The following is a 25,644-nucleotide window of genomic DNA, read 5'->3' on the forward strand; positions in this document are numbered from 1 at the left end:
CTCTCAATTTAAGAACAAAACCAAACAATATCCCCATGACCACAGGGTAACAAACCCCTGAAAAAGTGAACAAACTTTAAACATTCCAAAACCAGAAGGCAAATAGAAAGGAACAAGCACTATATTTGTCTCATAAATTACATGCTTTTATGCTTGCAGAGCTGACAGGGCTGCCCTTTACTACCACACTAATGCAAAACTTCTCCTTTGTAGAACAGGAAAACACAGACCTGTAGAGATGAATGTAGCAAGAAGGATGCTTACTAATGAGCAAAGAAGTAGGCAGTAAGTTAAACCTTCCACTACATCAGGTTGTTTAAAGCCCCCTCCCTGGCACCATTCAAGGCCAGGTTGGAGGGGGCTTTGAGCAACTTGGCCTAGTGGAACGTATCCCTGCCCACAGCAGGAGGCTTAGAACTAGATGATCTTTAAGGTCCCTTCCAACCCAAACCATTCTACAATTCTATGACAAATCCTCTTTCTCAGGGCTGCAGCAGGTTGACTAGAACAAATTTAAAGCTCTGGGCTGCCCCAGAAAAATACTTTAGGAAGAAGTTCCTGTACCAAAGTAACCCGGTAGCAGTGCAGACTGAGGAGACAGGTTGCTAATCAGGAAAAGTACACCAGGAAAAGGGGTTTGCCTGGTGCTTTTGTGGGTGGCTTATTTTCACTTCATGCTTTTCGTAGCTATGGTGGTTTTCACTACCCCTGCCATGCTGTTATTGTCTCTCTGTATTCTGCCTGGTAGATATAAACCCATAGTACCTCTATATTACTCTAGCTACAGCCACAGTGTAAGTTGGGCTGCCCAGAGCTTCATGCTACTATTAAGACTCCTCCTGTCCCCAGTATACTTTCAGAAAAAGCATCCACTATAGCTTTATCCTATACTGCAGTCTGTTATATCCAGGTTATTTCTGACTTTAAACATTCAAAATCAGGAGTCAATACAACTGCCAGACTACATATCTTAAGTATGGACTCCTGATTTGCAATGGAATTATCCCAATAATAGGATGCATAGCACCCTCTCCAAATGGCTGCAGTGTCCCTGGGGGTATGACAGAGATATGGTCATAACCAAGGGTTTAACCTTGAACACAGCAAATCACATTTTATTTCAGCTGTCAGATTTACAGAGCAGCAGCAAACTAAAGTTTCTCAGAATACCATTAGCACTTGCTGAACTACTTTGTGTTGTCGCAAGACTGGAAAGAGGAATTAGCAATACACAGTGAACATTTTCTGCTGAAGAAAATCATAACAACGCAATTCAGTCCCAAGAACAACAGAGCATGGGAAACACACAGCCTTGGCAGATTTGCAAACCACCTGCTCAGAATCTCAAAACCACTTCTGAAAATAAAACAACCTCAGACAGCCCTCAAGGAAGAGTACAGGAATATGCATCCTGCTTCCTTGCAAAAAACTGATGACCAAGTCGCTACTCATGCAACACGTGACAACACTGTGGACCCTCACGTAAGCAACACAATGCCAAACACCAGTTTCAGTTGTTCAGTCAAGTAGTTATTACAGTCCAATTCACTTCTCCATGCATTAAGTACAATGGATGCTTACACCAAAATTGTTATTTTTCTGCTAAACCAATTAAAAGCTTTTCCTCCCACAAACATCCACCTCACTTTGCTTATCCCTGAACAGCAGCTCCCTTTTCAAACAGCTGACATCTGCAAATAGCCCATCTTCCCACACTTCAGACTTACATGTCTAAAATCATCCTGTTGGGGCACATGTTTTATGGGAGAAGTGCTGGGATGCAGCAGGAGCATCCCACTTCTCAGCAGCCATAGGATACTTCAGGAAAAAACAAGACTGTGGCCATACTCCCTGCACGGAAAAGGAGTCAGCATGCTGGTCAAGCTGGTGCACAAAAGCATTTATGACTTCTCAGAAAGAATCACATTATGCAGCTAGTTTCCAGAAATGTTATTTTATTCTGCTCAACAGTATGGTCTCTGTAATTTAGCTAGATATGAAATGTCTTTGTCTTCAGTGACGCTGATTTTCAGCTGTTATATATCTATGTTTCAGTGGTAAATGAAATTCCCTACATAATTAAACAAAGATAAAAGGTCAGATGGTTGTAAAAGAACTAATTACATAGATTTCTGTACAATTACTACACATTTGACAAGACTTTCACATCTGCATACAAAGTTCCTAGGCTATGTAACATCATTCTACTGCATGCATGTTCCAAAGAAAATGCTTGGGAATTTCAGGACAATAAATGAAACTTGTTCCTTTTTGAACATGTTTAAGCAGTGATTAATGCATTATTATAAACCTTCTGACATTATACTTCTGACGTAATAGGCCTAGGGAGATTGTTCAATCAAAGGTCCAAAACCTCAATGATGGAAACTGAGCATGTACATGGGTTTTATTTCCATGCCCCAGCTTGAGTTTTCACACCCAGTCTTGTCCTGCACCATCTTTTTTTCAGGAGTTGATACAGCAAACTATTCTCTGTAATGAGTTCAAATTAATAAAACCATAATAGCCTTGGTTTGAAGGCTTTAAGTGCAGGTTTATGCATTACTACATGGCACACGTTTTTCTGCTGTAAAAAGTTCCTTCAATTCAGGTGGTCCAAATGCTGCAATATACCCACCAGGCTACAAGGAAAACTTGCACGATTCATTTTGCACACAATCCATTTCAAGAGAAGTAGGGATGCAGCTACTTATGGGAGTCCTTTATTTAAATAAAATAAATTAAAAAAAAAAAATTAAGAAAAAACACAAGAATTAAGTCTGATAAGCATTTTTCTTGCCCATCTTGATGGAAATAAGGAAAAGCCAGATGCAGATAATGCATGCAAATCCTGGTTCTAACAGCAGCACCCATATTACAGCAGTTCACAGAGCAGGTGGTAAAATTGTGGAAGACAAGTTGCTCTTGCTGTCTCAGTTGCACTGGTCAGCTATTATGCAATAGTGTTTTCCTCCCTCCTGCAGTCTCTGCAAATGCAAAATATTCCTGATGTTTAAAAACAAAGCCACCTCTGAAAAACATCTGTTAACTATGAATATCTCAAACTGAATTGCACTGCATAAAGTTATAACTAAGGTTTCATACATTTCCTTATTTACTATTGTTGAACTGCTGGCATTAAGATTGCTCAAGAAACAGAGATAGATAATGCTGTCAAGTGACAAACACCTATTTCTTTTGAACAGAAAACAAAGGTTACTCTACAAAGCAGTTATCCAGCATACAGCTGTTTTCTCTTAAACACAGCATCAGTACAAATTACAGGACACCCCTTTGTCACGATTTCTGCACTTGAATTGAAAGGATTAAATCTAAGCATGCTCTAAAGCACAAACTGTACGATGTAATCCTTTGTTTACAAAGTTCCAGGGAAAACATGATGCCTCATGTTGTGGCTACCAGATTCAAGGTGAAACAGAAGACAGGAGTATTACTTCCTATAATGTTTGACATTCCCCAAATGTCACAACTGAAATAAATTGTGAAAAATCTATTAGGTTACCCACAGAGGCAGGGAGAGAGTAAGATATGGAAGGAATCTAAAGGTGCTCATTCAGTAACTCCAGATTTTTTTCATGCATACCCTGAAGCACCCATTTTCACAAAGCCTGATGGACTCATAAACAAGAACCTCTCCAAGTACCTCTGCCTCCTGAAAGCCACTCAACTTTAAGATCTTCACTAGATATTGCAAAGGCAGCCACCTTTTAAAGCCCTTTAAGACCTTGTTACAGAACTGTTGAGTTCACTCAGGACTGGAAAACTGTACTTAACTTACTCTTTCTACTTCAGTGTTTTCAACTGCAAGCATTTTTCACCTCATATGAATGCCAGGTAAGATGCTCAAGGTTCCAAAGTGTGCTTTACATTCCTGTAAACCCTTCAGAACATTACTATCTTGGTAAAAAGGTGCTTTATCTCTTGGTAAATACGAGAGCAGTACTTTCAAAACAGATATCAAGTCTCCATTCAGAAGAGCTCTCAAGTGCAGGCAGTTCCTTTGTCTGCATACAATTTTTCAGTACAGCTGCTCCTAGGAGCAAGAACACACCACCTTTTCTTCACAAGCCAATAAATGTATTTCTAAAACACACTTTCTACTTAAGCTCTGATCTACAGATCTTGGAAAAGGCTCTCTTAAAAGACAGAGGCAATCATTTAAAAACCCAAAAAGCATAAATCTAGACTCTTTATTACCTATTCTTGACTTTCTGAAGCCTCACCAACAGCACACAGGTTTTATTTTGCTTTCTCTATCCAGCAAAACCGTTCTGTTCTCCAGAATTCCGGAAGTCAGTTAAAAACTGCCCAGGTATTTACTAAAAAACTTGAAAGCTTCCACCTACAGTGGTCACAACTGACTTAAGTCTAGAACTAGCAATTTCTCATTCAAATAAGAGGCAGTTTTAATAATGCAAAGATTTATTTATCAACTTTCATGTATCATGTCAGACCAACTGATATTTACACAACAATTTCAAATACACAATATTTGCATTTTATACAAGCAACTAAGCACAGCCTGTGGGAAGTTTTGGATGCAGTATCCAGGCACTCTCACTGCACATAATTCCAGTTAAAACCAACATCTGTAATGCTTCCACAAGAGTTACCTATACCTGAGAAGTTTTAGTATATCCTTTCAAGAGGAAGTCTGCAATTAAAAGCCACATGTATAAGCCTATTTAAAGGTTGTCATTCCTGTTGCAAATTATTTGTTTCCTTTGAAGCAAGATCTGATATACTCCCCCGTACACCACATGCTACTTGTGATGGTCCTTCCTCAGAAGCACTGTCTGCATCATCTGCACAGTTAAGCTCTTCATTTTCTTGTTTGGACTGCTTTAGAGCCAGACTCTCCAGTGCCTCAGGATTGTCAGGTGCTTGCCCAGTTAGCCTCTAGGAAAAAAACCAGGAGACAGCAAATTTAATGCTTTCTACTTAACAGCCAGTGAAATAAGAATGTGCATATTAAATTAAGCAAGCTAATTATCTTCATTTGGAGATTGTTGTGTAATTAAAACATTCCTCAGTCACAAAAATCTTAAGACACTCTATTTAACTCAAATTGCTACCTCTAACTCACAGACCACATCATCCTGCTTTACTGACTGTTAGGTCTTCCTTAAGTTTTATGTTAGGCAACCTAAAATACAGGAAACAGCTTCCCAAGTTAAGTATTATTATAGTACTACATAGGTTTAATTTTAGAAAAGTTACTATATAGCAGATGAGGCTCAATTTTTAAGCAGAGATAATGAAGCTACATTAAGCCTAGATGAGTTAAGAAGACCCAGCAGTTTGTAGCACTCACTGATCAAATTAAGAGTTTCTTATTTAAGGTGATCTGTGGAAGAAAAATAGGACTTTAAGAGGCTGCTCTTCAGTGATGCATCAAACAACCAGAAGCCTTAAGGCTCATTAAAGCCTCAGAAGTTAGCAGCTTACAACTAATTGGCAAACCGTTGAGGACCTGTAGAGAAGTTTCCAAGTATATTAGTTCTTTAATTCCTTAAGTCATTTAACTTCTGCATGTGGGTTAATCATAGCAAGCAGCACTCCCTGAATACCAAAAAAAGTAATTCAAGTGTACCAAATTAGTGGAGTTTCTCAAGACTGAGCTAAATAACTGAACTAAAAACTAACTTGCTTACTTCAAGTTGCTTGCAATAATTTTTCATTTTATTTCCACCTCTACAGTCTAATCAGAACCAAAGTATTTGCCAGGCATCCAGCAACATACTCCAGTTGAGAGCTCAATCCCTACAAAAACCACCTAGTTGGTAATTGTAGTATCAAGGTTCCATAGCTATTATTTATGACAGCTTCAGAGGCTATAACAAACTATCTACTCCTGGTAGAGGAGTCATGGAATCAGTGACACAACTACCTATCCCCAGGGACTCCTTAGAGGAAGCTGTTCTGAAATTTACAAGTTTATGAACACTACAGACTTCATGCATTAGACCTTTCCACAAAACTGGCAATTCCTCAGTGAAATCTTGACTTTAAAAAGCAGAGGTGCTTCCTTCTCTCTCTTGCTGGCCCTCTTCATGTGTCCCTGTTCCCAATTTAGTTCCCCAAAGGGCACAACCTGTACAAACACCTGGTTTAGCCAGCAGCCTCACAGAGTCTATTAAGCATTTGAATTCAAGTCATCTCAAAGTGAAAAAGAACCCTTCTTTCCCTTGTCACCATCTCTAACATGCAAAGCCTATGCTTTGACAATAGGCTGAATCTCCCTTTCAGGAAATGTACCTCTTGGTAACTCCTTGTTACAGGCTCTATGCCTCTGGATTAGAGCAATCCTACAGGAAACAGGTGAGTAATTTAAAAAAGAGTGTTCTGGGAGCACACAAAAAAGAAGCCATGATTCATTAGAAGTATCTTTGCTGGTTTCTCATTTTCATTCTAGAACTGAAAAGTCCTGTAAGTACCTCAATCATGCTGGTCATAAAATGCACGTGCTCAGCAAGGGACATCAGCTCTTCATTTTCTTCTTTCAGGCGGGCAATTTCACCATCTTTCTGCTCAATTTCTTTGTGCAACTGAGTTCAAATAATACAATGTTATAATAGAAAGACACTAGCCACTAGTAAGGAAGTTGGTTATCTTTCACTAGCTACCTTTTCATTTTCTTGAAGTACTTCATACAGAGCCTTTCTCCTTTCTTCAGCCAGTTCCTTCCAATACTGAGGTGAAGGACTTTCTGAAGAAAGAAACTACAGTGAGCCTGTGCTAAGACTGAATTCTTGGGATCACTTGAAGATATCTAATTTGTATACAAGTATTCTATAAACTGTGATAGTAAGAGCTCATTCCATGTATTGCTTTCCCAGAAATTAGTTGCAAGTTTACAACTAGAAACATAAACTTACAGAAAAAAGAGCTTACAATATATTAATGGCTATACAGATGGTCATATTTGCAAATGCCAGTCTTTTAACATGTACTTTGTAGACGACACAAGTCTTATTACCAAGTCACTGATCCATATTGGGCTTAATGGTTCCGAGAAACTGCACACACAGCACACTATGCCAGAACAGGCTTTCATGTCAACTTAGTCACTTGAAAGCTCATAGCCAAGCCAGGTACGGGACTTAACACTGTTCCACACATCACTTCTCAGCTACTGGCAGCCAACACTTAAGAACAAGTTTGGTTATCTACACTAAAATATATACACCCCTGTATAGAGAATAAGTATCATTAATTCCTGCTAAGCATCACCAAAAAAAACCACCACAAAGCCCATATCCAACTGACAAAAGGAACAGCATTTCAAGGTCTATTCCAATAGAAGCGTAAAATGTTCAAGAGAACATCTCAGGAATTACCACATACCTTTTATCATGAGATCTATGGCTTCAACAGCATCATTAATATTTTCACTTTCTTGCTCCTTTACCACAGCCACCTCGGCTTTACAAGCCTTTGAGGTTAACTTGCATTTCCTTTTGACTGAAGATTTCTTCTACATAGAACACAGGCAGGTTTAACTTCAGAGCAATGTTTCAGCTTTTTTTAAAAAAAAAAAAAAAACCCAAAGACTTGTAAATCTGCTCACTATGACTGAAAATAAGTCTTTGTAAGCCCTGCTTTCTTTGCATTATAGTTCTAACTTACAGACATCTTCCTTGATACCCATAGGTTTAACAAAAAAATATCAAACTTTTTTCTGAAGTACTTAGAAATTGCTAGTTTTAAATATTGTTAGTTACTAAAACAATAGTAAGCTTAAGTTGTGTCACACTTATTAGCAGATTATGTTTTTCAAATATATTGGTTCCCAGTTAAGAGCTCAAAAGCATTTCACTAGAAGTAGAAATAATTACACATCTACAAGTTAGCTTTTAATTCATACCTCATTACGTCTGCCAACCAGGCAACCTGTTGCTGAAGGCTGGATCATTTTAAGAGTCCGTCTTGGGGCAGCACTGCTTGTGGTGTCTGTGAGGTACTTCTAGAAAGAAGAATAAAACTTCAGACATTTGCCACTTCTCTCTCCATGCAATAAGGCTTCTGAATTTGTCATGTTTCTATTAAGATAACACATGGTTCATCTTTTCAAAACAAAAAGATGATACTCTAGCCTATGTTAAGGCTTGTATAAAGGAAAGCTATTTATTTGTAGCAGAGACAGATCTTAATCACATGAAGCTATGCTCAGTCCTTGCCTCTGAGAAGCCCCCTTCATGAAGGAACCTGAAAAGGTCTTCCAGCAGAAATACTCCAACTGGATTTCAAGGTCAGTTACAATGCAGTGACACATAAACTTTAGCTGAAGCTCTCAAAGTTGTATTTGACAACAGCAGTCTTAGACTTCAGGAGACACAGACAAAAGTGACTGCAACTGCAAGTTTATGTGGCTAAGTCACAGGCAGTACCTGCTTCGGTTACCTGTGAACACACCCTCAAGTGGTGTTTATTTAAATATATGGGTTGCTTCGATTACCCATTAAAAGGGATCTAAAGCTTCCTTGCTTCGATTCAGATAGGCTATTGTTTTGTATAAACAGTATGTTTATAATCTTTTCTGTCATGCATAAATACCTCTTTCCTGCATTAAAGCTTTCTGATTGGGTTGGTTACACAGCCACCATGAGACAGCAAACAATGGCAGACAACCAAGCAAGAATAGCCAGAGTACAATGCCATACCAGCGTGAGAAAGTTCCCGATTCACACTGTACTTGAGGTGACAAGAGCTTGCATTTCCCACGGTAGTTTCTGCCACCGATCACCCTACTGTTAAACTAAAGGCCAAACACTAACTGCTGTAGGAACAGGAATCACACCATGTCAGACACTGCTTGCTGCCATTGAAGGTTAAAGTTAAAAATATTCTGCCAAGAAATTATTAACTAATACCTGAGTTAACACACTGAAAGCACAAAAAGCCACACTGAGAAACTTATACCCTAGAGTCACTACAGGACAAGATTACCATGTGCATATGTCAGACTTAACAATTGGCAATTTTCATTAATACCAGAGGTTTTCATTACAGTAACTCTACTGCTCATTACAGAAGGCTATTAGCCTCTATTTGTATATTTACTATTCCAATTAGGGCCTACATTAAAAGGTTTAACAAAGGAATACTGTAACACTAGAATAGGTATAAACTTCAGTAACTTCTGATAAGCCACCTCTTAAGAAAACCTGTATTATTTAAGCATTTCCACCAATTCCACAGCAACTATGATTCATGAGGGTGACTTCAGAAACATAACTGCCTGCATGAATACTTCAGTTAAAGCATGCTCAAGATCAATCAAGACAGATTTAACTCTTTGGCTCTATTTAAGGGCAGACTGCAGAACCCACTCTACAACTCCCTAGCAGCCAGACTGATTCAGTAACCAAATTAGGGCAGGTAGCCAGTACCTAAAAACCAAAGCCATATGGAAAGACAGCATGCTCGGTGTCGAAGTAAAAAAGACTTGTTGAGCAGTAAGGAAAAAAAGCAGCCTTAATCTCGTATGCCCAAGCAGGACAAAGTGTTCCCAAGCAACATTGCTAGTCATGAGGTTACCCAAGCCAACAGGTCATAAGCCAGGTGGAAGCACATTGCAAAAGATCACTTTCTATTCCTCCAGCAGATATGAAACACGTGTCAGAGGGACCATTTCCCACAACACTGAGTGCAAACCTCAGCACAAAGAAAATCCTGTGTTTGAGATACTCTTGATATTCATTTTCCATCCCCTATCTACCCCATTTTCTAGCTTCACGACTTTAAAGCCTATACCTGCAAAGGTCCTGCTTTTTCTGCGTTCTGTTTCTGCTTCATTTTGGAATTCATAGGATCACTAGGGAAAAAAAAAAAAAAAAAGTAAGAATTATTAACACTCAGCTGCAACGGAAGCTCAAGGACACTAGTTACAGGCCACTACAGCTTCCGCTCCTCAACTTTTACGGCAGCATTAAACATTCAGTCATGAACCCCGCGGCTCTCGGGGTCCCTTCCCGACACATGCACTGGACATGCAAAGCCCGAGGACACACCCCGTGTCGTTGACAGCGTCTTTGCCACAGCAGCCCACCACAGACATCACCACGAACCAAAGTCCCGCTGTCCCTTCCTACAGGGATGAGACATGGCAGGCTGCCACAGCCGAGCGCACAAGATGGCGGAGGGACGGCCCCCACTCCCGCCAACCAAGCCCTCGGAGCACCTCCCAGCCAGCCGCCGCGGCCAATAGGGAAGTGAAGCAGGAGCCCGCCAAGACCCAAACGCCGCCATGAAAACCTGCGCCCACCTCGCTCCCAAAAGCTCCAGCGAGATTGAGAGCTGCCCCCATCTCCTCAACTCACCGCATGCACCCAGCGAACTCCCCGACCTCGGCCCGGCTCACCACCACCAGAAGCTCACGCACAACCGCAGCTCAGACCGCACACAACCAGCTGCCCGCTCCCTGCTCGCCGTGCGGCTTTAAGGAGCGCGGAGAAAGGAGGGGCCCAGCCACGTGATCAGACGCCGCTCTCCGAGCCAATCGTGGGCCGCGCTCTTTCATCCTGCCGGCGGAGCCACGCCCTGCGGGCCACTGGAGGGAGGACGGAGGGCGAGGGGGGCGGAGTGGAGCGGGCGGTTTGAGGGGCCCTGAGACGGGTGAGGTAAGCGGGAATATTGATCGGGTGGAGTCAGTGCTGCTGGAGGCGGTACGAGGAGAGATCCTCACCTTTAGGAAGGTGAGGGGAACACTCGGAGTAGAGCACTGGGGTATGAGACACTTCAGCTGTGAACCACACATCCTGGCCCTGCCAGTGCGTTGGAGAGCGGCACAGGGCTGTCTGGTGCAGTCTGCGCCTAGGTGTTACCTCATACTCGACGCGAAAGAAATACTCCCTAAGACTCGTATTGAGGTTTTAGAAAACAGGCATTCTTTATTTAGCGCTGAGGACACGGGGGATCGCTCCACATAGTGTGTGAAGGTCCAAAACGAGTCTTGGAGAGTATTTCTTTTCCGTCGAATCTTAGGTAATATTTTGGCGACCCAGCTGGGACAAGTGCTTCTAGACCTCTACGGACCCTGGGATTGCAGAACGTCCAGCTGGCACCGAGGACTTCCTTGGGAAGAGCCCTGATTCCTGAGAGCTTGAAGTAAGATCCCTGGTGAGTAAAAAAGGTATTGTTTATGGAAATTCCCATCCACCTAAGCTGTGAGGATTTACCCTACACAGCAGTTGGGTATTTTGGGTTTCTTGTGCACTAGGTTTGGTAATTGTGGGCTAGAGTCCCACCAAAGAGCTCTTCTGGATCAATTTGAATATTGACTTATGTGTTAAATTTGTTGTTTGTACTTGTGCATTGTAAGCGTGATATAATGGGTAATAAGCCTTTGGGGATGGGGGAATTTTAAAGAAATCTCCCTTGGGATGTCTCCTGAAACGCTGGGAAAAGATTGGAGGACCCCAAGGAGGGACTGCAGGGAGACAAGGTCTAATTAAATATTGCAATCAGTGGTGGCTGCTGTACGAATTAGTGGAGAGAAATGGCCGAAGAATGGAACACTGGATTATGACATGTTGTTACAGTCAATGTTGGTTTTGAAAAGAGAGGGAAAGTGGGATGATGAATTGTGATACGTTTTTCACTTTGTGAAATCTCCCAGGGATCTCTTAGGAAAGAGAAGAAGCAGTACTCCCAATTGTGTGGGCTGGAGAAATACCTGTGAGATTGAGACATGCCAAACTAGTAACAGTTGAGCTTAAACCAGGATCAATACAGGTAAGGTTGAAACAGTATGCTTTAAAATTAGAATCTAGAATGGGGTTAGTGCCAATCATTCAGAAATTTCTTAGATACAATTTGTTAAAAGAATGTAAATCTAAATATAGTACCAGTGAAAAAGGCAGATGGAAACAACCTTAGGTTAGTTCAAGATTTAAGGGCAATAAATAAGATTGTCCAAGATACTCATCCTGTTATAGCCAACCCGTACACTTTATTAACTGCCCTTATAGGGGAGCAAGGTTGATTTACAGGTTTAGATTTGAAAGCTGCCTTTTTCTGCACACCTCTTGATTTAGAGTCAGAAGCTATTTGCTTTTGTACAGGAAAACCCTGAGGCTGGGAGGAAAACACAATACACATGGACAGTCCTTCCAGAGGGGTTCAAGAATAGCAATATAATGTTTGGAAACCAACTAGCTAAGGAGTTGGAATTACTGAGACAAGAAAATACAGAAGGGATAGTGCTGCAGTATGTAGATGATATTCTAATAGCAGCAGAACCTCAAGAACAGTGTACCATATTGACTATCAGCCTGTTAAATTTTCTGACTCAGCAGATATAGGATATCGAAGGAAAAAGCACAAATTGTGTAAGAAACTGTAACCTACTTGGGCCTTGAGATTATAAAAGGCAAAAGACAGCTGAACACAGAACGAAAGGAGGCCATCTGTCGCCTGCCGGCGCCACAGAGTGCGTGTGAATTGCAAGCATTTCTGGGAATGGTCGGATGGTGTCGCCTGTGGATTGCAAATTACTGGCTTTTAGTTAAACCGTTACATGAGATACTAAAGAACGACTGTAAAACGCCCATCTGGAAAGGACAGAAAAAGGCAGGGCTGTCTTTAAAAGATTAAAACAAGTACTGAACGAAAGCTCCTGCTCTGGGGCTCCTTGATCCCACTAAAGCTGTTGAATTGTTCACTTACGAAAGGCAGGGAGTAGCGCTGGGAGCTTTATCACAGCTTCCAGGCAATTCAAGGTGAGCTGTGGCGTATTTTTCCAAACAATTGGACATTCTAAGCCAAGGATGACCAGGATGTTTAAAATCTGTTGTAACAACAGTACAGGAGGCTCATAAGCTCACTTTGGGACAGAAAATGATAGTATATGTTCCACATACGGTTCTTAAAGTATTGGAGCAGAAAAGAGTGCATTGCTTGTCCCCTAGCAGCATGTTGAAATACCAAATGGTATTGTTGGAACAGGATGATGTCATGCTCAAAACAACTGCCACTGTCAATCCTGCCATGTTTCTTTCAGCCCAGCTGATAGAAGGGGTATCTGAGCATGACTGTCTACAGACCATTGAAGAAGCCTGCTCCAGTCGTCTGGACTTGAAGGATGTTCCGTTAGGAGAACTGGACTACAAACTATGTAACGTAAGAAGGACATGGAGCTGTTGGATCAAGTCCAGAGGAGGGCCACAAGGATGATCAGGGGGCTGCAGCACCTCCCCCAGGAAGATAGGCTGAGAAAGTTGGGGCTGTTCAGACTGGAGAAGAGAAGGCTGCGTGGAGACCTCATAGCAGCCTTCCAGTATCTGAAGGGGGCTTACAAGGATGCTGGAGAGGGACCCTTCATCAGGGATTGTAGTGATAGGACAAGGGAGAATGGGTTCAAATTAAAACGGGGGAAGTTTAGGTTAGATATGAGGAAGAAGTTCTTTACTATGAGGATGGTGAGGCACTGGAATGGGTTGCCCAGAGAACTGGTAAACGCTGACAGTGTTCAAGGCCAGGTTCCACAGAGCCTTGGGTGACATGGTCTAGTGTGAGGAGTCCCTGCCCATGGCAGGGGAGTTGGAACTTGTTGATCTTGATGTCCTTTCCAACCCTAACTATTCTATGATTCTATATACAGATGGTAGTGTTTTTATGTGAGAAGGGAAGCATATGTTGGGTTGTGCAGTGATCGCTGCAAAGGAGGTAACAGAAGTGAAGGCCCTTCTCCCAAGAACATCCACACAAAAGGCAGAACTGATAGCTCTCACCCATACCTTGGAATTGAGCAAAGGAAAAGATGTCTGTATTTGGATGGACCTCTGGAGTATTTCATGTCCATGGAGCCATATGGAAAGAAAGAGGATTACTTTCAGCACAAGGGGCTGAGGTCAAAGATGCTGACCACAAGCTATGATCACATAGCTATGATGAAGCTATTAGACAGTGTCAGACTTCCTAGAAGAAAACCTATTATGCACTATAAAGCCCATCAATTGTGAGAAACCATTCAAGAACAGGGGAACAGATAAGCAGATTTAGCGACAAAAGTGGCTGTAGAAAAAGGCATTGAAATGAAAGGTGAAGTGTTAGCTCTAATGCCGGAAAAGAGACTTGTTTTAACTGAAAACCCAAACATGACCTTCAAGATGAAAAACTAATTGACACTTTACTAGCACAAAACCAGGAAAAGGGATGGGCAGTGACCCCTAATGGACAAATAGTAATACCTTACTTTCTGATGAGAAAAATCGTGAAAGAGGAACATATTAAGAGTACATTGGGGATTTAAAAATTGATTGAAACACCTACGGAAAACTGTTATTAGCTGAAATATGATAGAAGTTGTGAGATCTGTCACAGAAAGAGATGAAATTTGTAGTAAAAATAATCCTAACACTCAGAATAAAATGTTATTAGGGACCAATAAACAAGATAATTTACCCAGAGAGTTTTGGAAAACAGATTTGACTGAACTGCCAAGAACAGGGGGATGGAAATATTTGCTTGTTTTAACAGACACATTTCCTGGCTGGCCAGAAGCCTTCCCATGCACACTAAAAGAGTGACAGAAGTGGTAAAATGCTGTTAAAAGAAATGATTCCATGGTTTGAAATTATTTTGGGAATGTCATCAGATATGGGTTCGCATTTTATAGCAGAAGTAGTTCAACAAATGAGTAAAATATTGGGAATTTCTTGGTATTTGCATACACTATATAGACCTCAGTCGAGTGGAATGGTAGAAAGAATAAAAAATACACCATATAGACCTCAGTCAAGTCGAATGGTAGAAAGAATAAAAAATACACCATATAGACCTCAGTCGAGTGGAATGGTAGAAAGAATAACACAAAACTCAATTGGGAAAAATATGTCAGGAAACATCTATGACTTATGTACAGGCTCTGCCTCTTGCTTTGGTGAGAATACGAGTACAACCTAGAGGAAAATACCACCCCAGTCCTTCTAAGATTTTATATGGACAACCATACCAAATACCTGGCCTGCCTGGAGACATGCATGTAAAAGGGGAAAGTGGTGTGATTAAATATTTGGTGACTTTGGGAAAAATTATGTTGGAAATTAACAAACGAGTTGTTGTAAACAGATCTCTAGGTTTGCATTCTCCAGCTCATCTATTCCAGCCTGGAAATTGAGTCTGTGTAAAATCTTGGAACTCGGATCCTTTGATGTAAAAGTGGAAAGGTCCCTTCCAAGTTCTCTTGACCATGTACACTGCAGTAAAGGTAGAAGGAAAAGGATCCTGGATCCACTATTCATGAGTTAAGAAGATTCCACAATCTTGAGAAATTAAACAACAATTGCCTTTAAAAATCAAATTAATTAGATAAAGTGTCTAAAAGAATAATGTTCGTGATAAGTTTGGCAACTATGGAGCTAACTGGTAATTGATGGAATCAAACTATACACTTATCTCTAATCCAAAATATTACCCAATTCCTGTACAAAAACGAGATTGTTGGATTTCACCCAGTGCCTAAGGATTCTAGTCAAAGGTTATCCTTAACAGGAATCCCACTTCCACTTAATGGCTCTTGGACAAATAGCATATTTTGGAGCAATACCACTCTTGAAAAGATTCAGTGTCAAAAAGTGTGAAATGTAATGGAAAAAAACAATTGTATTAGAAGAAAATAGTACATGGGCCTGTTTAGTAAGTTCAGGAAATTGTATCTCTGTGGGAAAACTCTCATGTTGTAACGAGACACTTTCTTAACATGACAAACATAGACCCTGAATTCCAACGACTGAATTACACTGGTCTTCTAGTTCCAGCAGGAACAGGATGTTATTGGCTATGTGGCACAACTGCTCAGAAAATATTACCTTAGGATGGAGAGGAGCATGTACCTTTGGAGCTTTAGTTCCTAACATCTCAATTATTGACAGACCATACCCACAAGGAGTACAGTGAACAGGGCTCGTAGTGCTATAGCTGACAGACGCTATGGGTTTCCTGGTTTTATGAGATGGTTCTTCCCATGGCTTGGGATAAGTGAATTAGAGAAAACCATAATAAACATTTCAACAGTAATAGAAAACATTGAAAATAAAACCGTTTGTGCCATACAGGCTTTGCAGATTGAAGTATCTAGCCTGCTGTCAAAAGTAGTGATCCAAACCAGGATGGCCCTTGATTTGTTATTGGCTTCACAACGCAGTGTTTGTACAATCATAAATACAGCTATTGCATGTATATTGATCAAAGTGGCAGAATTACTACGGATTTGGAACAGATCTGGGATCACACTAAAATTTTACATGGCATTACCACAGATTACACTTCTTGGGGATTCCAAGAAATATGTGTCCTGGGTTCAGCAGTGGCAGTCGGTTTTTTTTTTTTCTTTTTTTTTTTTATACTGTCCTGGGTTCAGCAGTGGCAGTCAGTTTTTTTTTTAAAGAACTGTCGTGGTTTAAGCCCAAGCTGTAAATCAGAACCACGCAGTCTACTGCCCCCCCCCCCCCTTTCTTCCCTCCGCTTCTGGAGGGACGGGGAGGAGAATCAAAAGAATGCAGCTCCCACGGGTTGAGATAAGAACAGTTTAATAACTAAGGTATAACACAAATCACCACTGCCGCCACCGACAATAACAACGACAAGAGAAATAACAAGGGAAGAGAATACGATACCGCCCGCCGGAAAAGACAGCCCGCCCGACCAGGGGACGTGCCCTTCCGGGTAGCTCCCAGTTCCATCCCCTGGCATGACGTGCTGTGGTATGGAACACCTCCTTGGCCAGTCTGGGTCAGGTGTCCTGTCCCCGCTTCCTCCCGGCCCCTCCTCCTCCCTGGCAGAGCATGAGACTCACAAAATCCTTGGTCAGTCTAAACATCGGTGTTATCAGTTTTTTTTGTTCCCAAGCCAAAAGTCAAAAACACAGTGCTGCAACAGCTACTAAGAAGGAAAAAAAAAAAAAAAACTGACTGCCACTGCTGAACCCAGGACAATATGGGATAAACTTACCTCTTGGCTGCCAAACTTGTCCTGCTTAAAATTTTTTTTTGTTGGAATAATCTTGATTATCCTAATTTGTATCCTTGCCTGTATGGTGATACAATGTTGTAGTTGTTATAATCAAATATGGTTTAAAATTAGGTACAAAGGTTTAGTACGAGGGTCTCTGATGACGATCCATCAAAAACTCTCATAAGAAAAGGGGAGACTGGATCCCTTGAATTATTTGTAAAATACTTGATTCTGAGTATGTAGCTTCTATAAATAACCTGGTGGCAAGGTCTTGTTTCAAAACATCTGCAATAAACAAGACAAGTCAACATTCTGAAGAACAAAACAGGAAAGAATAGAAGAACCTGGTTTCCACAGAAGGAACTGTAACCAGTTCAGACTGGTAGTCTGCACGAAACTACCATGACAAGTTATGCAACATGTCTGAACAGCACATGCTCATCATCAGAGTTTAACTGAAGGACACTGTGTGCAGACCCTAAAAGACCACCAGAGCCCCTCAAAGGACCCCAGCCTCAATTAATGGCACATGTGGAATGTGAATGTAAATATTTTAATTAGTTCTTGGGAGAGACTGCCTCTTTCCAAGAAATGTGTTGTATATGCATGTTTTGTACAATAAAAGGAATGAATTTTGTATAACTGAGTGGACACACTAGGTGGAGCAATCCCGTGTGTTCCCAGCACTGAATAAAGAATACCTGCTTTCTAAAACTCCAAAACAAGTCTTAGAGAGTATTTCTTTTGCACTAAATTTTAGGTAACAAGGCTGGAGTCACCTGGACTGAGTAAAGCTGTAGGACATGAAACACACAAGCACTGCCTGGTGCTCATCTTAGCTATTGAAAGGTTGCATAGAAGGTCTGTTGCTTCCATATTCAAAATCTTGTAGCTTGAAAACAGATGCAAAGTCTGTCTGACTGCTTTGTGACTCCCCAAACTCACCGTATTTTATAAAGATAATGTACCAAACCAAATTGAACCATGTATCCACTTCATTGTCATCACTCCTATCTAAATACAGTACAATTTGCAAAAAAAGGGGAGAAAATTAACATGGTTAAGCCACAGCAACTGATAAACAGCAATAATTTTGCATATGATATTGACTACAAGTCTCCATTAATTATGCATAAGGTATGCTGTTAAGGTTGTTAGGAGCCACTTTATGATTATGTTCTTGCAAATATTTGCATTTTTATCTTTTATTTATGATAATAGAATCTGCTGCTGACTTGTGAGTAAATGGTTGTACAGTTAAGGACACATTCCTTGCAGTGAAGGTCTCATAGTTTAGAGCAGCTATCAACACCCTCTCCAGGCAACTTGATGGAGCTATTAGAAATTGGGATCATTACAGAGAGAAGCATTTATTTAGCATGCCACTCTGCCAGTCTTCTGTTTGTGAAGAAACTGTATACTACTTAAGAGCATGTCTTAAGGGGAATGTGATGGTCTGACGAAAGAAAGAAGGGCAGAATATAAACAAGGATGAATTAAGAAATCTGTAAACAAGGATAAGGAAATAAAGGTAATCTCTCTTGCATAAACTTGTTCAGTTTCCCATTGACACATTTAAACTTTCAACACCCACAATATCCTTTGGAAAGTACTTCTAGAGTTGTCTAAAGAACCTCCTCCTTTTTTGTGTGTGTGGGAAACTAGTATTATTATACAAAAATCTTACAAAAAGGAATCATAGAATCATAGAATAGTTAGGGTTGGAAAGGACCTTAAGATCATCTAGTTCCAACCCCCCTGCCATGGGCAGGGACACCTCACTCTCAGAAATGTCACCCAAGGCTCTGTCCAGCCTGGCCTCAAACACTGCCAGAGATGGAGCATTCACAACTTCCCTGGGCAACCCACTCCAGTGCCTCACCACCCTCACAGTAAAGAATTTCTTCCTTATATCCAATCTAAACTTCCCCTGTTTAAGTTTGAACCCGTTACCCCTTGTCCTGTCACTACAGTCCCTAACGAAGAGTCCATCCCCAGCATCCCTTTAGGCCCCCTTCAGGTACTGGAAGGCTGCTATGAGGTCTCCACTCAGCCTTCTCTTCTCCAGGCTGAACAGCCCCAACTTTCTCAGCCTGTCTCCATACGGGAGGTGCTCCAGTCCCCTGATCCCGAGGGCCCCTTGTGGCCATCCTCTGGACTTGTTCCAACAGTTCCATGTCCTTTTTATGTTGAGGACACCAGAACTGCACAGACTTAATTTCCACTTTGAAAATCACATCAGCAAATACAATTTCCTTGATAACTAGAAACTCAGATACTTTATTGTAATAATTCCCATTTTTATGACTGAAGGTTAACTTTAAATAGGGGTTATGGCATTTTAAATGCAAAATTCTGTCAACCCAGTGCTAGGAAAATACATATTTATTCGGACTGAGTGCAATATAATGCATTTTAGCTTCTTTGTTTCATAAAAAAAAAACCTCTCTGTCATGAATACTTAGAACTATTTGCACTTCAGATGAGCCTAAGTAAACACAGTGAGGTTTCCCATACAGCCTAGCCAATTTGTTAGATTATTCATGGCAGTATGTGTAATTTTTAGAGCTTTTATACTCCATTGCTACTAATAAATGTCATCAGCTTTTATAGCAAATGACAGCTGAAAAAAAGGCTTCTTGGGAGTTCTTCATGTGCTTAGTGACATTGTTTGGTGGTGGACTTGGCAGTCCTGGGGTAAAGGTTGGACTTGGTGATCTTAAAGGTCTTTTCCAACCTAGCTGATTCTATGATTCCAAGAATCTGGGAACACGGGAATAGGTGGGAAGGCATTACGTAGTCTCTACTACCTCTGGGGTCCGGTTTTGCTTAGATTCCGGTGTGTGGAAGCTTCCTCAGCATTACACAGAGAAAGTTTGGACCTGGCTATCTGAATCAAGTACTGACAAAATGGTGTTTCTACTTGACTGTCACATTGTACCTTTTGTTAAGGCCTTTTGTCAAGGCTCTTTAACCCACAGATAATTATCTAGCTCTAGGGTACTTAAGGACTCTATTTCTACCTGCTACAGTAAGTGCAGGTAAACTACATTGTAATTTTGTGTTTCATAAACGACACTATTAAGTAAATATCACAAACATTTTCCTTTTCTTTTTCTTTTTTTTTTTTTTTTTTTTTTGATTTAACATAAACTACTACTGTTACTATTTTAGATGCAGAAAACTACTGTGGAGGGAGCCAAGGGAGCCAGTGCAGTGTTGTGCCTCTAAAGCACATAAATCATAGAATCATAGAATGGTGACATTTATGTGTGTCTCAGTTCTCCTCTGGGTGCAAGCCCTGCAGAGGGCTGCAGGAAAGGAAGCCCTGAGATAGCTGAATCAATAAACAGGGATTGTGGCTCTCGGGTCTCTTGTTCTTTTGGCCTTTCTGCCCAATTAAAAGGCCATTTACCTGAGGGATAAAAGGGCTCGCCGCAATTTGCCGGGTGACACTAGGTGGCAGCGTGGCATCACAGTGCCTAACGCTTCCAGTCCCTCAGCGTCTTGTTTCTGGGGTATTTACATCGTATAGACGAGTGTTTCGTGTGTTACCGACAAGAAGTTAATGATTTGTCTTCTTTTCCTTAGGTTAACCAGGATGGAAGGCTGCATGAAACTCTCTCCAAAGGAAGGATTATACTAATTTAGGTGAAACAAACCCAACGACAGTAGATATAAGTTTAGGATCAATACCTCATGTGCTCAACAACATATGGCCGCTTTTGTGACCACAGCCCTATGACTAGAAGGCAGGACATAGGGAAGTGATGAATGAAGCTTAATTATGTAGCAGTAGCTGTGCAACACATATACAGTCATCGACAGCATGATATAAGGAATGTTTTATGCATTAAACATTGCCATTTCTGTGCACAAAAGCACTCCTGTTATGTCTTAGAAACAAATGTTTTCTCTAAAAGCAGAAAACAGTGAATCACACTGTATTCCAAAGTATATGAAAGAGTTTTAATTGCCATCTAATTTGTGTTGTTTGAATTTATAAAGAATACTAATTTACTTTTGTCTCATGCATAAACATTTGGCACTGAATTAATCATAGTTTTGTTTTTGAAGCAAGTAGCTTCAGGGCTGACTTCTAACATACACAGCCAGCACAGTATGCATGGAAAGCATAGTCAGAAAGATAACAGAATCCAGCTTATCTCTTCCTAACTATATCTATAACATATACATCAATTTGATACAATGTTACAAACTAATTATTAACTAGAAATTGTTACATTTTAATTAATTATTGAGCTGGAAATTAAGAACAGAGGTATTAGCATACAGTTTTGCCCACGTGCTTATGAGTAAACATTTAATTATGAAAACAGGAATTAGACTGTGAAATCACATAATTTTGGGGGAAAAAGACAACAAGGACTTTCTATAAAGTTACCGATCCTTTTTTAACTTACAGGAGAAAACTCCACAAGTTATTACGCAACTGAAACATGAAGAAAACAACAGTGTTTGGTTTCACTGAAAACAGCATGGAAACAATAAAATGGTGAATAGAAAATTAAAGATTTTCAGAGCAGAAAAGGTAAAAATACACAAGCAACCAGATATTCCAAACTCACACTACTTCTCACAACTACATTACTCAGACACCTTCTCTCCCAAGGAATGTAATTTTGTGGCCAGGTCTCTTCCTACCTCCACGCGATTTACTGCCCATGCTGCCTGATCCTCTGTTTTTCCAGGATGACAGCTGAACAGTGTCTACCCCCTCTGCTGCAGAGACCAAAGTCCCTAGGGATACACAAGCATTTCATTCCTCAGAGACCACGGGACTGCAGCTACATGCTAACCTACCAAGTCCTCCTCACTTTGAGCAAGAGAAAGACTAAAGGACACCATCTTGTTTGTGCTGTGTTAACCAATGTTGTGGTTTAAACCCAGCCACGCAGCACTCACACTCCCCCTCCTTCCTCCCCCCCCAATCCTGGAGGGATGGGAAGGAGAATCAAAAGAATGTAACCCCCACGGGTTGAGATAAGAACAGTTTAGTAATTAAGGTATAACACAAATCACTACTGCTACCATCAATAATAATAATGATAAAGGAAATGACAAGGGGAGAGAATACAACACCTCACGACCCGTCGACCGATACCTCGCCCCCACCCAGCAGTGATCCAGCCCTTCCGGGTAACTCCCAGTTACATCCTGGGCATGATGTGCTGTGGTATGGAATACCTCTTTGGCTAGTTTGGGTCAGGTGTCTTGTCTCTGCTTCCTCCCGGCTTCCCCTCCTCCCTGGCAGAGCATGAGGCTCACAAAGTCCTTGGTCAGAGTAAACATCCTGACCAGCAACTGAAAACATCGGTTTTATCAGCGCTGTTCCCAGGCCAAAAGTCAAAACCACAGCTCTACACCAGCTACTAAGAAGGAGAAAAAATGACTGCTACTGCTGAACCCAGGACAACCAAACAGAACCTGACCCACTCTACTGATTGTTGTGCTCAGCCTGGATTTAACATGCACAAGGAACACTGTTTTTGCTGTGCTAATGGGACTGAAGCCTAAAAACCCCCCTATTATGTATTTTGCATATACTGCCACAACCTACTTGTCAGGTTTCTGTTGTATACCATGCACATTTCTCTCTTCTTCGTGATAAAGCTTACATAATTTTAAACTAGATTTGAAGAAAGGCAGTCTGTCATTAGACCAAGTATTGTAATTGCAAAACACACACCAGCTTTCAGGCACAAAGCCTCTCTTACAAATGGTACATCGCATAACCAGTAAGAAGCATAACAATAATATACAATTATTGGCTCAAGAGAATTATGGGTCAGTTGTATATAAATATTTATTTTGATAATTCTTAACTCTCCATTCAGTGACGTTACTTAAAAATACATATTTTAACCAAGATACTGGTATTTTCCTACTGTATGAGCTCCATCATTGTGCATGATGGAGAAAAGCAGCAAACTATAAATGTAGGACAAGACTCAGCTACTACTCATGGCTTTAATAGTGCAGATATTTCTGCACATATATGTATAATAAACATACTTTGGCTGGTTGATGTACTCATTTGTGTAACCACTGTCAGGGTATCTTTACTAGCCCACGAGTGAAAAGAAAAAAAGTCTTCTCTGTGTTTGGTAAAGGTGGTAGTTGCCTATATAAGGAGAAGCAGCAATCTATACACAAGGAACCTGGAGTGATTTCAGTTCCACATCCCCTCCTGAAATGTTGTGGAAAGATTTGAGCAGCCAGAGTTTGCAGGAGACAGCTGGCAGCTGCTTAACATGTTAATACTCTGTACTCGATCTCCTGTTTCCTCTGCATGTATGTGTGTTTATATATGCATTTCCTCTAAGTACGTATAGTCCTCATAGCTCTTCTAGAAAGTCCTCCAGAAGAAAAACTGTAGTGCCAGCACTACATTTGACAGATTATTTTGGCTGCATTCCTCAATACGGGGCTGGGCAGCTGCCCAATCCCTTGTGACAAAGAGCAGTCGCCGCAGCCACATCCCTTCACTTGAGAGGGCAGCTGGAGTTACTGGGCTGGAAGAAAACTCCTTCCCTTCTCCTCTGCAGGCAGAAAAGGCGCCAGCTCTCTCAGAGGGTCTTCTGTGCCGGGTAATCCCTGTGTCCCGCAGTGCTGCTGCACCCGCCCGTCCTCACATCGGCAGTGCCAGCACAAAGAGGGTCACAGGCCAAGGGTGAGTCATGGCTTAAAATAGCAGGAGGCACAAGACTGCAGCACAAAATGCCGTGTGGGGCGGCACGGCAAACAAAAGCGCTATGACTGTAAGAAAAAGGTATCTAAGCACAGCTCTCATTAAGGCCAGAATGATAATATAGTTTAAAAATGCTGGCATTTTTAAATAGTCCCAGCAGTAGAGTATTCCTGTGTAGAGGTTTTGGTTTTTTTACCTCCAAACAAAGGGTGATTTCCAAACGGCACTGCCATTAGGAGTGAACACCAGTCTGTAAGTTGATAAAAAATTACTCCCTTTCTGCTCTGTTCCTGTTCAAACAAGAGAGGAGCGTCCTGGGTAACACCTATGAAAGAGAAGGCGAGATGGAGTGTTTGCATCAGAGGGGCTGACTCATGCTGTGTGAGGACAACAAGGTCTAAGGGCTACAACATGGTGGCTGCTTGCAAGGCAGGCAGGAGGAAAATCCAACAGAAAGGTGGCTCACTCGTCAATAACAAAGGGAAAGTGTGTAAAGGAAAGGAGTACTAGAGGGGAAATAGTTCTCAGGAGAGAACACGGGAAACTAGCAGGGACAAGTAAAAGGGGGAAAAAAAGACTGAAACCTATGGAGTCTGGGTTGAGTGGTGAGGCTTTCCCAGTGGGATACAGGAGGGGTGTGCACCGAATGCCTGTGCCCAGTGCTGAAGACAGTAATTCTTCCTTCTCACTCTGGGGAAGACCCCAGGTAAAAGTGAGGTTTGTCCTCACTGCACTTCCATTGCAGGGAGGGTGGAACAAGCCTTTCCTCATAGCAGAGAGATAAACCCACTTACTTTTCTCACTTTTCTCTATTTACTTTTCTCCAAGGATTAGATTTGGATCTCTGGAATAGCAATTACTGCTTTACAACAATTAGCCCGCCTCCTTGGGAGCATTGCAATCACCACCACAGAGGAACAGAGCCTGTTGGAAGCACATTATATACAGAATCACAGAATAGTTAGGGTTGGAAAGGACCTTAAGAACATATGAGATCAGTATTTGAGCCAGGCCATCGCCATGCAAACTTTTAGTAAACGTTGGATTTACATTCTTTAATTTACAGTTTACTTCACACAGGTATGAAAAGAACTGGACAAGCCCTGCTGCTACCAGACTTAAAAGGTGTGTTTTCCAATATAAATTATAATGCTTAAGGTGGAAACACGTTTAAGCATTCCCTTCCCAAGCAGTAGCCGGGAGAGGACACAGCGACAACACTCGATGAGCAGCCGTCTGCCGCTGTATATTACGCTAGCTCCCCCATCCCTCGCCTCACTGCTGTTGTGCAACTCCATCCGGGGCTTTGTCCACCCAGCGTCACATGGGGCACGAGGGCGGTGACACGAGGCGTGGCAGTGGCGGGGGGAAGGAGCAGGGAGGTGCGGCCCGAACTCTTACCGTGAGGACGGCTCGGGGGTCTTCCGCCGGTGCATGTGCTCTCCGCTTGTCCCAAAAGGTGTGCCCGTGGCTAACGAGGCTACCGCTGAGCCTTATTGCCTGGAGCACAAGGTTCCATCGTGTACTCCCCCCATCCTGGGGACTGGAGCGCTTGGTACGCGCCGGCAGAGCGCGCCTGCGCTGTGCGGGCAGGGTGGTGCCTGTGTGACTCAGGGGCTGCCATTTTGAGTGGCTGGTGCCTGCTGCGCAGCTTAGCTCCGCGCTCGCTCCCGTGCCGAGCCACCGGCGCACACCGCGGCGCTGCTGCTCACTCCTGCCGGTCGCCTTCGAGGACGTCCCGGGACCGCCTGGGTGAAGAGAAGCTCGCCTTAGCTCTTTCATCGGTCTTCCTGCCGTCCCTGTCCGCCGCTCCGGGATCTCTATGCCCGCCGCCCTCCGTAGGAGCCACTAGCGCAGAGACCCGTCGCCGTCTCCTCCTCCTTCCGCTGCTGCTGCCGCCGCCGCCTCTTCCTCCTCCTTCTCCTCTCTCCGCCACCATTTCCCCACTCCCCGGC

General features: G+C 42.0%; 1 protein-coding gene across 10 annotated transcripts; it reads right to left on the minus strand.

The window, feature by feature from the left end:
* Positions 1–1,819: 1,819 nt before the first annotated feature.
* On the minus strand, positions 1,820–25,475 carry GMNN (geminin DNA replication inhibitor). Of its 10 annotated transcripts, XM_080610376.1 has the most exons (10): positions 25,091–25,225; positions 24,484–24,613; positions 23,886–24,014; positions 10,344–11,139; positions 9,778–9,838; positions 7,889–7,987; positions 7,369–7,498; positions 6,648–6,730; positions 6,459–6,569; positions 1,820–4,920 (listed from the first exon to the last, which is right to left on the minus strand). In XM_080610376.1, exons 4-10 carry the CDS (start codon positions 10,346–10,348, stop codon positions 4,717–4,719), a joined length of 693 nt encoding a protein of 230 aa, XP_080466502.1. In that variant the 5' UTR covers positions 10,349–11,139; positions 23,886–24,014; positions 24,484–24,613; positions 25,091–25,225; the 3' UTR covers positions 1,820–4,716. The 10 variants fall into 10 exon arrangements, 7 of the variants coding, with proteins under 7 accessions (XP_080466502.1, XP_080466505.1, XP_080466503.1 ...); XM_080610379.1 differs by lacking the exon at positions 10,344–11,139; XM_080610377.1 differs by lacking the exon at positions 24,484–24,613 and having other exon boundaries at positions 25,091–25,222.
* Positions 25,476–25,644: the final 169 nt, after the last annotated feature.

Source organism: Psittacula echo, assembly GCF_963264785.1.
Source record: "Psittacula echo genome assembly, chromosome: 2".
Lineage (NCBI taxonomy): Eukaryota > Metazoa > Chordata > Aves > Psittaciformes > Psittacidae > Psittacula > Psittacula echo.